Source organism: Mercurialis annua, linkage group LG6, assembly GCF_937616625.2.
Source record: "Mercurialis annua linkage group LG6, ddMerAnnu1.2, whole genome shotgun sequence".
In the NCBI taxonomy this organism is placed as follows: Eukaryota; Viridiplantae; Streptophyta; class Magnoliopsida; order Malpighiales; family Euphorbiaceae; genus Mercurialis; species Mercurialis annua.
Window position 1 is genome coordinate 2,101,535 of NC_065575.1, and position 14,066 is coordinate 2,115,600.

The following is a 14,066-nucleotide window of genomic DNA, read 5'->3' on the forward strand; positions in this document are numbered from 1 at the left end:
TATTTTTTGCAATAAATATATAAATTATCGGATAATTTGACCTAAAAATGAAGAATTTTAGGGTTAGTTGCTTAAAAAGTACAAATTAGATTAAATGATCCTGTGTCATAAATTTAGGGGACGCATGACCTATTTTTCTTATTTGAATTATGTAAAGTACCTGAGCTGAACATTTGCTATTTGCTATTTGCTATTTTTGGTGTTTAAGCAATGTAATTGAATTACTGACTAATATGGTTCGGTTCTAATTTGTTTTGGTCAATTCGGTTTCAATTTTTGTTTAATTTTCGATCAGACCAATTTTGAGCAATCGGTAGCGGTTAGTTCGGTTTTAGGGTTAACCAACCCAATGCTCACCTCTCTAGAAAATTTTCAACTTGTCCATTAGCCTAAACTCAAAACTCCAGCAATAATTTTCGATAAGACCAATTTTGAGCATTCGGTAGCGGTTAGTTCGGTTTTAGGGTTTAAAAATATTTAGGCTTTCAGGTTTAGGAAATAGAATCACAAAAATAATAGTTCTAATTAAGAAGGTTAATAATGAGTACGCACCTGAGTATTTGAGTGTGAATTAGGAAAATAGTAGAAAGCACCAAAATCATGAAAAAAAAACTACAATCAACTCCAATTTTTGAGATATATCCGAAGATTTATCAATTTTTCAGAAACCTACTTTTCAAGTCCCTCTATTATTTCTTCATAATTCTCCCTTTCCCTCTGTAATTTACGTAAAATTAACAATTTTGTTTTTTGATAATTGGAGAGGGGAGCATTTGTAGCAAATTAAACATTTGAGCTATAACTCGTTGGCTACGTAAAATTAATTGAATTCAAGAAAAAGAATGCCATAAATATAATTTAACAAAAAAGAATATCATTATCATTAGTGTCTGATGAACATAATAATTTATTGCTTGCCCCTTTTACTGCTCGGGAAGTTAAAGACGCTTTGTTTGCTATGCATCCTGATAAATCCCCAGGACCGGATGGTATGAACCCCTCTTTTTATCAACGTTGTTGGAGTTTTATTGGTGCTGATATTACTAAAGAATGTCTGGATTATTTGAATAATTGTTCGCTGCCTCCTGCTTTGAATCGTACTACTATTGTCTTAATTCCAAAAAAAAAAGAATTACGAGTTCATGTCAGATCTTAGACCGATTTCTTTGTGCAATGTGATGTATAAACTCGTTTCCAAAGTGCTTGCTAATCGTCTAAAAGCTATTCTGCCATTTATCATCTCTGAATCCCAATGTGCTTTTGTTCCGGGTCGTATGATTACTGATAATATTATGGTTGCATATGAGTGCATGCATTATTTGAGACGTAAGCGTCAGGGAATTACGGGTTATGCTATCTTGAAAATTGACATTAGTAAGGCGTATGATAGGCTAGAGTGGAATTTTCTTTTTGAGATGATGTTGGCTTTGGGGTTTCGTGCTAGGTGGATTGAACTCATTAGAATGTGTGTTACTACAGTCTCTTTTGATATTAGAGTTGAAGGTGGTGATATTGGCCCAATTATTCCTCATCGTGGTCTTCGTCAAGGTGATCCTCTGTCCCCTTATTTATTTATCATTTGTTCTGAAGGCCTCTCTGTTGTGTTGCGTTATAAGCTGGAAATTGGTGCTATTCATGGTATGAAAATCTCTCGTTCTGCTCCGATTGTGAGTCACCTTTTCTTCGCAGATGATAGTCTTTTGTTCTTTAAGGCGAATGCAGTGGAGTGTGGTGAAATATTACATATTCTTGAGATTTATCGGCAAGCTTCAGGGCAGGCAATCAATTTTGACAAGTCTTCTATTCAGTTCAGTTCAGTCCAAATGTCCAAACTAAAGTTCAACATTATCTCCAACAAATTTTTCAAATTGGAACTAATGGAGGTCACAACAGATATCTGGGGCTGCCTGCTTTTGTGGGTAGAAATAAAAAGGAGATCTTTTCTTTCATTAAAGACAGAGTTTGGCAGAAAATTCAAGGATGGAAAGGCAAGTTCATTTCACGTGCGGGTAAAGAAATTCTTCTCAAATCTATTGCTCAATCTATGCCTAATTTTGCCATGAGTGTTTTTATGTTACCGCTAGATTTGTGTGATGCTATTGAGAAAATGATGAATAGTTTCTGGTGGGGCTCGGGCCGTAGGGGTAATAAAGGTATTAATTGGATGGCTTGGGATCGTCTATGTATTCCAAAACCTGCTGGAGGTATGGGTTTTAAAAAGTTGCACAATTTTAACTTGGCCTTATTGAATAAGCAAGCTTGGAGACTTATTTCAAAACCCGACACTCTTGTTTCTAAATTATTGAAAGCGAGATACTATCCAAATTCTGATTTCTTAAACGCTTCTTTGGGTTCTAACCCAAGTTTGATTTGGCGTAGTATTCATGGTACTCAAAATTTATTGAAGGATGGTTGTAGAGTTAGAGTTGGTACAGGTACCTCTGTATCGGTTTGGAAGTCTCCTTGGCTTCCTGACCCTCTTAATCCGTATCCTAATTCGGAGGTTATTCCGGGAATGGAGTCCATTTCAGTGTCAAATCTTATGTGTTTTTCTCCTAGAAGGTGGGATGTTGATATTTTGAATAACCTGTTTAATGTTAGGGATCGCAATTTGATTTTAAACATTCCTTTAACTTCAAGAGACGTTCATGATCAGTGTATTTGGAGACATGACTCTAAGGGATGTTTCTCAGTCAGAAGTTGTTATCGGGCAAGTATGGCTCAGTTTTGGAATAGTCTAAGTAATGTGAATAGTTCTGTGTGGATGAAAATTTGGCATTGTAAAGTTCCTCCAAAAATTAAAGACTTTGCTTGGAGAGCTTTAGCTAATTGTTTGCCAACATTACAAATGTTAAGAACTAGAAGAGTTCAAGTTTTGAATTTATGTCCAGTTTGTAAATCTCATGAAGAAACAGTATTTCATATTCTTGTTTCGTGTCAATTTGCTGTCAGAACGTGGTCCTATATTTGTCTCTTGGATTGCAATTCTGTCACTAATTTGCAGGATTGGTTGCATTTGATTTTTCAAAACCTTGATAATGATACTGTTTCGTTAGCATTGATTTTGTGTTGGGCTCTTTGGAAATTGAGGAATGATATTGTGTGGAATAATAAATTCTATAGTCCGAGACAAGTGGCTAATTTTGCAGGAAACCAGTTGTTTATATGGAAAGATGCTAATTTAAAAGAGTCCAGCTCTGAATTTGTGGGTTTAGTACAGGAAAATGGTTTGGTTAAACGGCAAGTTCCAAATCATGGTTTCATAAAGGTTAATGTTGATGCAGGTCTTTCAAATGGTGATTATAAAACTGGTTTTGGAATGGTTGCAAGAGATTGGCATGGTGGGTTTATTGCGGGTCAAGCTTTATCTGTGAATGGTCTTTTTAATGTTGCTACTGCAGAAGCTTTGGGAGTCAGAGAAGCTTTAAGTTGGATTAAAAAATTAGCTTGGTCACATGTTTGTGTTGAGATGGATTCCATGATTGTTTTTACTGCTCTAACAGCCAATGTGAAAGATGATTCAAGTTTTGGTATTATTATTGAAGATTGTAGGTCTTTATGTAATGATATTTTTGAAATTTATTTTTCATGCGTTAGACGATCTGTGAATAGTTGTGCCCATTTGTTAGCTCGGGCAAGCTTTTCTTTGACAGGTCCAAATTTATGGGTTAATCAACCTCCAGATTTTATTTCGGATGTATTATGTTCTAATTGTTCTTAATGAAATTATTATGTGTTTCAAAAAAAAAACAAAACAAAAAAGAATATCATAATGTTACGATTGATTCATCAGACAAAATTGAAAAAAGAAAAATTGTGAAATATCGAACTGTTGTACGGTATTAAATTGCCTGGAAATCGTCTTTGATTATCATGGAGATTTGTAGAATTTAATCTTATCTTATGGTGTATAATTCGGATATTATGAAACTTATTAATTGAATTTATATTGAAGAGAGTAGAAGAATGTTTTGAAAATATAATAGGCATAATAGAGAGTGGTGTTTCAGCTTCTATAAGAGTCTCAAGGTGTTTCAAATTCAAATACTAACATTCATTGGTATTATATATACTGCCGATTAATTTACTTTTATTTTAAGATTTTAAGTTTTCCTGCACTTTCTCAACAACCAAACATAACTATAAATTTAAAGTCTTCTTAAAAAACAAAATTAAGCTAAGGGTGGGGATTTTTGCACTCCACCAATTGATAATTGGACTCCACTTTCATTTTTTAAATTTATAAATGACTTTGTTGCCCTTAATAATCACTTGTCTTCATTTTTTGATAGTACTTGGCTTTCATTTTTTAGAATTCTAAAATTGTTCACTTTTAAATTTTTTAACACTTTATTTTTTGAGCTCTTTAATTTTAAATTATTATTCTTCTAAGTAACTTCTTATTTTTCAATAACTCTATTTATTTTTTTGATTTTAATTTATCTATCTATTTTAAAGTGTTGTTTTAGAAAAATATCGACAATTTAGTAAAAAAACTAAAAAAAATATTCACCTTTTATACTTTATATATAATATTATATGATATATTTAACTACTTTGTATAATAAAATGTAATATATTTTTTTTTAAAAACACATATTTTTATATATGTTCTCGTATATTTATGAGATTACTTAATATATTACCTATATATTATATTCATTATATTCCATAGATCTAGTGTAATAGGGTTATAAATTATTAATAAAAAAATACCTAAATGAATTTGTATGATTTTCTTTATGTATAAATAAATGTAAGTATCTACATTAAATTTTTAAAGCAATTCCAAGAGTGTAATTTATAAATAAACCACAAGTATTTATAAAATACCTGAATGATAAGAAAGTTTTAAATAACTCTATAAAAATTAAATATTAAATTTTTCAAATTAAAGTTTTCCATATTGAAGTATAATTGTTATTTTTTGCTTATGAATTAGTATTTTGTTGTAAATATAATGATAGTAAGAAATTTTAGGCAAAAACATTTTGGGCAAAAACAAATGCACTGAAACTAGTTAGAATATTAATTAAAGTAATCTGAAATATTAGAAAATAAATGATTTTTAGTAAGGGATAACAAAGTAATTTGCAGTTAAAATTGGAGTGCAATTATAAACGAGGGAGTGCGAAAATCGCTACCCGCTAGCTAAACTATACTATCATTGATCTGATCACTGTTTTAAAAACCGACCCCGTGCCCTAACAGGTAAAGCTGCTGGTTCCCGGTTTAATCGGTTCAACAACCGATTCGGCACGCCAATTCGGTCTTCGAGTTTACTGATTCTTGCTTGTTTCACTGTCATCTCTTCTTTTAGCCCACCGATTTGGTCTTCGAGTTCACAGATTCTTGTTTGTTTCACAGCCACCTTTTTCTCTAGCACGCCGAATTGGTTTTCGAGTTCAACGATTCTTGCTTGTTTCATTGTCATCTCTTCCTTTAGCCCACCGATTTGGTTTTCGAGTTCACTGATTCTTACTTGCTTCACAACCACCTCTTTTCCTAGCCCGACGATTCGGTCTCCGAGTTCACCGATTCTTGCTTGTTTCACAGCCCCCTTTTTCTCTTTCCCACCGATTCGTTCTTCAAGTTCACCGATTCTTGCTTGTTTCGCTGCCACCTCTTCCTCTAGGGCACCAATGTTTTCTTCAAATTTCTTTTTTTCCCTCTAAAACAATAATTACATAATACACATAAACATATTTAGTACGTACCATAGTAATTAAATATATAGGAAATCATTTAAAATAAAATAAAATACATACCACAAATTCATCAACCAATTGCATTGCAATATCCAAAGATTTCTCCATTTCCTGTAGGCGTTCTTCTAGTTTTTCCCTTGCCTTCTGTTGTGTATGTATATAATATATAATCAGAATTAGTAACTTAGGTTACAAAAATAAAATAAAAAAACATTATATTATACACATACAATTGAATCTTCAGCCAATCTCAGTGCAATTTCCAAAGATTTCTCCAGCCTCCCACGTACAATCTCGTTTTCTCTGCTATATAAATAATTAAACATTATTATTTTATATTCTATAAAGAAATATTATGACTTAAGAGAGAAAAAAATCAGAAAAATAGCGGTACCATTGAATCACAAGCTATTTTCAATGAAATTTCCGAAGATAATTTCTCAAACATTTGATTTTCTTGTTTCTCTACAACATTTTGATCCAGCCCTAGTAGTGATAGTGTTTCTTGATTTTTCTCTTTGGCCATCTGCATTTTACAAAGATAAAATGAACAAAAACAATCACTATATATACTGTTTGATGTGAATATTCACGAAAGAGATTAAAGAAATTTGAATAAGACAGATTTAATTTTACCATTGATTCATCATCTTCTGAGCAAGATAAAACTTCCCAGGAATTATCCATGCTCTTTTGACAGAATAAGAAAATAAAAATGTCAAGATATATATTTATAGAGGCACGAGAAGGAGGTAGATGTTTGGGCTTCTAGGGTCTAAGTTCAATGCATGCAATTTAAAATGATCAAGAGTGTATTAATGATGATGTCTCTTCATCTTCTCTGTAATTTAAAGTTCCAATACATCTGATAAAAAAAAAAGTATTTTTTGCTCCAATTTTTAAGTCAACTTTTATTATCGTTCTCTTCTTTTCCAAACTAGTAATACTACCACAATTGGTTTTTCTAATTTGTTTTGACTTTTAAGTCTTAACCAGCCTATTTTAATTAGGTTAAAATTATTATTAATTGTTTAAATTAGAATAAAATTATTGAGCATAAAATTTAACCATAGCGTATCTCAGAATTTAGGTCTCAAAAAATACCAAATCTTTGAGATTTTTGTCAGTTATGACCAAATCTTTCAAAATTTGTAAATATAACCCGTTTTGCCAAATTATGTTTATTTTATAGCCAAATTTGAATCAAACTAATTTTTTTTTCCAACATGACAACATTGTATATAAGATTTAATCATAATAAAATATCAAACATTAGCGTGTTTTATCATAATAAAAAGTTTAATCACAGTAAAAAAAAACCAAATCGATTCAAAAATGGCTATAAAAAAAACATAATTTGTCAAAACGAATTATATTTGCAAATTTTGAAAGTTTTGGTCATAACTGATAAAATTTTCAAAGATTTGGTATTTTTTGAGGATTTACACTTAAAAAATAAAAACAATCTAGCTCAGCAATTCTTTCTCTATCTCGTTGGATGATTCTTGCACATTTGCCTCAGAGATCTGTCTCTAGCTCACCAATAATTCTTACTTCATTTTCCTCAAGCTCAGCTATTCTTGAATTTTTCATAATCACCTCGTTTTCTAACTCACCAATTCTTACTTCATTTTCCTCAAGCTCAAGCGATTCTTGAATTACTATCACATAGTAATATTATCACAAATAGTTAACATTTTCTTGATTATTATAGCTTCAATAATTCAAGAAACATTGTAGGCAACGATTTATCGGCCAACCTTAGTGCAATTTCAATGGATTTCTTTACCTCAATTAAAGAAATTGTTTCTTCATCTTTCTCTTTAGAATCCATCTTAATTTCTAGTTGCTTCTTTAGCACTATTAGCAGCAAACATATTTGCTACTAATTCTAGTATTTTTTATAGTGAATCCACAACAATAAACTAAAAAACAGATATATATATATATATATATATATATATATATATATATATATATATATATATATATATATATATATATATATATATATATATATAGCGCTAAAATAGAGGAAACTAAATGGAGCAAATTTGTTCTTTATTTTTTATTAAAACTATCTAATTTTAAATTGGGACATTGACAAAACAAATCTCAATGTTTCATCTTTTTAGTGATTTAATCCCAACATTCAAAACGTTACGAAACAAATCATAATCTTTCTAATTTTTACAAATTATAGTCCGATTTCAATTTCCCGCCAATTTTTGCATATGTTGACTACCAGAGAGCCAGATCACTTTAAAAAAAGCTTAATTTAGTCCCCCAACTATTCACATAACTTAAAAAAAAATTATTTCTACCCTCTTCTAGAACCACCATCCACCCTTCCACCAGACCACCTCTCCCGCTGGAACACTTTCTTGCTGCCAGAGAAGCAAATCCAGTTTTGCATGGGTTACCAATGTTAGATAATGCAAATAATTATACGAGTCACGTATTATGTCAAATATAATTACAGTAGAGAAATCCCTAGAAAAGATCGGAGGGTCACAAGCGGACCGCTTAAGTACCGACCTTCTTAGACAGAATTTAATTAAATGTAATTAACCGCATAATACGACTTGCTATATTTTGCATTAACAAGACATCATTAACGTAAACCTAAGGATCTTTAAAATTAAATAATTTGATGATACCGTAAATAAATATTGTAGAAGACTTACTAGAATTTCCAAGAGCATTATCGCTTGAAGCCATTAACGAGAAATTGATTTCTCTCCCTTAACCCGTAATTTCTTAATCACACTCTTAGATGGAATTAGAGATGTGTTTTGGTGTGGTAGAGAGAGGACCAATTTCCATCCTTTGTATAGATATTTCAATTCAATCCGGTACGTCCATCACGTAACCAAATCAATGGTTGAGATTAATCTACTTAATTAATTTTTTATTAATTTAATTGGACCAAAATAGGTGTCAAATTAATAGTTTAAATGCATGACACATAATACCTAATGTGTCATATTAAGCCATAATACATTGTTTATTTGACACATATATTCTATATTTTTATTTAATCATAAAAACATATAATATTTCTAACAACCAAGACAAAAAATTCTTCTTCCTCTCGTAACTCTTCGTCTGGTAACCCATATGAAGAAGATAGTCCTTCTTTTGGGTTACCTAGATCCTTCTTCGTCTTTGTAACCCACAAAGACATTTTCCGGCAGTATGAAGGAGGTTCGACGGTTGGGAGGTTGTGGAGGCTATTGGTGGTTGTAGAAGAGGGTATAAATAAAAGAAATATACTATTTTTGTATTTGTTAAAATTAAGCGCAAAGTTGGGGGAGTGAGTTGGACTTTTTTTGAAGTGATGTGGCATTAATTGTGTGGGGTAGGATAATTCCGGCTGCCACATATATAAAAAATGACCCGGAAATTGAAATTGGAATATAATTTGCAAAAATTGGAAAGGTTATGATTTATTTTGTAACGTTTTAAATATTGCGATTAAATCACTAAATAGGTGAAACGTTGGAATCCATTTTGCCAATATCCCTTTTAAAATCGCTAAACATCAACTTCAACAGACTTAATTTTTTTTAAAAAATCTAATAAACTTAATGCTTCAATAGTGAGAAGTAGCTAGTAAATCTTTCGTAAATAAACCAAACACATCCATTATTTGCTGGAATGGAAGAATTCTTTCACCATCTCCTTCTAGATTTGGCTCTTCATATCCTAAACCAAAGTAGAAAGCAAAATTAAGATTAGTATCATAATATTCAATCCAACAATGCAATCGAACCCTGAAATGGTAGAAAAATTAATTAACAAAATAATTACACATTGCAATGCAGAAACATAATTGTAGTTTGCCTTAACAATTAGTTAGTTAAAAGCATTAGGCGCATTTAAGATGAGATAGCCATATATCGCCCTGAGATGGAAGGCGCAAAAACAAAAAACTTTGCCCGAGTAATAGAATAATAGCTAGCTGAAAATCAACTACTAAATGCACGGTTAATTTGACAAAAAAAAAATGCACGGTTAATTTCAGACAGGGTTCCATTAACAAAATTTGTGATGTTTTTGACTTGATCACTGCAAAACCTTCATTTAGTCTCTAAAGGAATTTTATCACAAAGTCTTGATCATGATACTTGTTAACAATTTCAACCAATCCACAATCACATATAGATTGACAATGACAAGTTGTTTAATATCCTTGAAGCGTTTAACAATCCCTAATAAAATTTCCTTAACCTCGGCTGCCAAATTATTGCACAAGTCAAGCCGTCACTTAAAATAAATATCAAAATGAACCGCTAATCTAGGCTAAATAGGATCCCTAGTAAAATCACATGGGATGTTTCAAAAAAACTTCCAAACTTAACTCGGAGTCAAAACTTCTAAAATCATCTTTTTTGTCGCTTTATCCAGGCCCAAGTGAGCCAAAAGCTCGCTAAAGCTAGCCATGCGACAGCCTGACTGAAGGCGCCTTGCCTTTGTGCCTAGGCGTGCAAGGCCAGCGCTTTTCTCAATGTACTAAGCATTTAGAATTAAGTAACATAGTTGCTAATTATGTTGCAAAGTGTAAAAAAAGAACTAAAAAGTTGATAAGATACTAACATTTTCAGATATGAAGGAACCTTATAAGCTTTGTTGCCGATGCAGCTCTCCCATATCGTCGAATAAATTGTCGTTGTGGCGGCATTGTAGCCGGGATATGTTTAGCATCGGAGCTTGAAAATTTTAAACTAGTGTCGACCACTTCCTCATCTTTGCAAGCTTCAGATTTTAAACTAGGCTCGACCACCTCCTCATCTTTACAAGCTTCAGATTTTAAACTAGGCTCCACATCCTCATTGTTATGAGTTCCAAAAAATCTCATCCTTTCTTCTAAAATACAACTTCTAAATTGTCCTACATCCTATTCAAAGTTCAAACAATCAATACAACAATTTATAATACATAATAGCTAATATATCTACTGTTTAAAAAGGTTATTTATTCCATAAAATTATGAAACAAAAATTATCAATTGCATAACTTAATAGCTATTCTATGAACAAATAAAGAATAATTTTTTTATATGTGGAATAACTATATCATTCCGCGCTTATTTTGTAAGCCAAACATAACGTGTTTGGTTGTGCGGAATGAAATAGTGATTCCGTTTACAATAATTTATGATTCATATAATAGATAATCAAGAGAGATGTTACTTACAAATGGACAACCAGCCGCATTCAACTTTTTGATTGCTTCGAAATACTGTAAAAGAAGAAAAGAATTAGTGGTGATTTAATGCCAGAAAATTAATTAAAAGATCAAATTACGAAAACCAACGTAAGGAAGAGGATGGTCCCGCATACACCATCTCCAGCGCTGTAACACTCAACAAAAAAATAAGAATTAGTGACCATAAATAACAATTAAAACAACAATTAACAATTAACAATTACAAACATTATGTGATTTAGTAGTATTTCTGCACATCGTTTTCCAGCTTGCTTCCAACAGGTTACGGCAATATAGTAGAGGGTTAAACTATAGTTTGATGTAGGGTTAAACTTATACAAGGTTGCGGCAATATAGTAGAGGGTTAAACTAGTTTGGTACCCCAGCTTTATTTCGTGAACGGTTTGGTCTCCCACTTTTAAATTTATTAGACGATTTGATACCTCATTTTTAAATGATTTGATACCTCACTTTTAGTTTAAACGATTTAGTCTCTCAAATTAACGAAAGAGTCTCTTAGTTAATGAAATTAAAACTGAAGGACCATTAAGTAGATTTTTGAAACAATAGACATCAAACTATTAATTATATTATAACTCAAAGACCTCAATATAATTTGTTCTTTTTTTAATCAGCTTGCCTCGGTGTTTAGGGTGTAAAAACGGGTTATATCAAAAGATTTGCCTAACACATAAAATTGACAAATTCAGATTGATACAAAGTGGGTTTTGTGCTGAAATTATGTTAACTCGTTTATGACATAAAATAAATGGCTCGTGTTATAAATAGTCAATCCATACAATCTGTTTACAGATTATATTATTTATAATAATATAGAAATAAAATAGTTATAGTTTCATAAAGCAAAAACATAAAATTACTAAATTAATTAAATAAAATTAATTATTTTATAATTTAAATATTAATTGATAAATTTAAGGTTAAGATCATATTTATATGGATAAATTTAAGGTTAAGATCATATTTATATGGATAAATTTAAGGTTAAGATCTCTGTTCTTGAAGGAACAATCTGTTCCTTCAAGAACGGATGACCGGAGGGCGGCGGCCGACGGTGGTGGAGCGTGGCGGCGGGCTACGGTGATTGAAAAATTGACCGGGTGGGTTGGATTCGATTGGATGTGGTTCGATTTGATTGAGTGTTTAGGGGTATTTTGGGTGTTAATTTTTTATTTGAGATATTTAGTGATATGTCAGTGGACACCTGGCGCCGTCTTTTTTTTTTACATTTACAGCCGTAAAAAAATAAAGGGTATTTTTGTCCATAAGGGCCGTGAATGACGCCGCCACAAAGATTGGGGGGTTTAGGGAAGTTTTTGAAAGTATAGAGGGTTTAAAGAAGTTTGGGGTAAAAGTCGAGGACCGTTGGTGATTATTAGCTTGCTGAAAGTTCACAATCAGACATATTTATAATTGTTGCTGAAAGTTTACAATTACCCACATTTATTGCTGAAAGTTTACAATTAGCCACAAGTAGCTATTGAAAGTTGATGAAAAAGAAATCATAACCAGCCATATTTATATGTAATTGCTGCAAAAAATCATAACTAGCCACATCTATCTACTATCTACTATATATATATAAAGCAGGACGTTTTTTCCCATGGATTGAGAAATTGACATTTGGCAACATGTGATTGGTTCTCACCTTTTTCTTCTTTAAAATTCTTTCATTTGTCAAAATTAATTGACCAATAATCTACTTAAAAGGAATCTTACTTTAATTGCTTTGATTACAATTTATAGATTTTCCTTTTTCATTTCTTTATTGGTAAAAATTTAAATTTGACAATAAATATAACAAAAAAATCTTTCCTTTTTTGATCTATATTTATAAAATACCACAATAAAAAAATGCTAAAATGCTAATTATATTTTTATTTGTGATTTTTTATCTCCTACTAAAAATAATTTGCTGAGACAAATTGAATTACAAAAAGTTTTTTAATAAATTTACTAATTTTTAGTAGTAATATATTAAAATACTTAATAATTTATAGCTATAATTTTATTTATTTATATTTGATAAAGAAAATTATTTTTATGTTTTTCCTTTTATTAACATAACACTAGCTAATTGTTAAGTAATTGTGATTTTTTTACCTTACACCAATTATTTTACCGATCTACTTTTAATAATTTTATTGGTATGACATTTCACTTTTCATTACATTAGATAAAAAAAAATTATCATATTTTATTTTCTATAAACTTTAGTTACATGACTTCTCATTTTTGGTAACTTTTCATGAGAAAAATTATTCTCATATCATTTTTGGTAATATTACACTATTTTAGTTAATGATGATTAATAATTCATTTGATTTGATTCGATTTGATTATCATTTACTCCTTTAAATGCTAATTGCTAATGAGTAACGATTTTTGTATATAAATGCTAATTGCTAATTGCTAATTGCTAATGAATATACATTAATGTTAAAAATCTTTTGATTTGCTCATAAATCCCTATTATATATACTCATATTTTTATTCTTCTTCAATCTCAAAAGCTACTAACTTCCCAGGTAAATATGTTATTTTTTCTCTTATTTACTATAAAGTTTGTTCTTTAGTTGTTGGTGTTTTCTATTGTTCAAATGTTTTATGTTAATTAACAATTTTATGTAGGTTTTGAGAAGACTTTTCTCATGATAGAGAATAAAAATCATAAGGTTTTATCATCATCTTTCTTTTGTATTCTAATTTGTTTTCTTTGATTCACATCTCATACTATAACAATCATTCTCATATTTAATTTAATATTTTTAAAATTAATATTATAAGATTTGAATGGTTGTTAATCTCTTTTTCTTTGGTTGATACTTAATACTCTCACAATCATTTTTATATTTTTTTTAATTTTTTTTAATCAATATGATAAGATTTAATTGATTTTTTAATCTATTTCTAAAACACTTTTTTTTAGAAATAGCTATAAGCCTACACCATTTTTTTAAATTTAAATAGCAAGGTTAATGAATTCAATGTATTAGTTGCTTTGCTAATCAAATTTGGTTATAATTTTTCCTTCAAGATTGCTACAATAATTTTAATTAGTATGGTAAATTAATGAATTGCAGTTTTAATTAGTTTTTTGAGTTAATTTGGTAATATTTTATCTTA

At 30.4% G+C, this 14,066-nt stretch overlaps 1 protein-coding gene across 1 annotated transcript; it reads right to left on the minus strand.

Annotated features, from left to right (window-relative positions):
- Nucleotides 1-9,170: 9,170 nt before the first annotated feature.
- On the minus strand, nt 9,171-11,257 carry LOC126653793 (uncharacterized). The gene is made up of 5 exons (XM_050347730.2): nt 11,148-11,257; nt 11,028-11,066; nt 10,908-10,952; nt 10,308-10,608; nt 9,171-9,416 (listed from the first exon to the last, which is right to left on the minus strand). The coding sequence occupies exons 1-4, from the start codon at nt 11,175-11,177 to the stop codon at nt 10,312-10,314; spliced, it is 411 nt and encodes a 136-aa protein (XP_050203687.1). The 5' UTR covers nt 11,178-11,257; the 3' UTR covers nt 9,171-9,416; nt 10,308-10,311.
- Nucleotides 11,258-14,066: the final 2,809 nt, after the last annotated feature.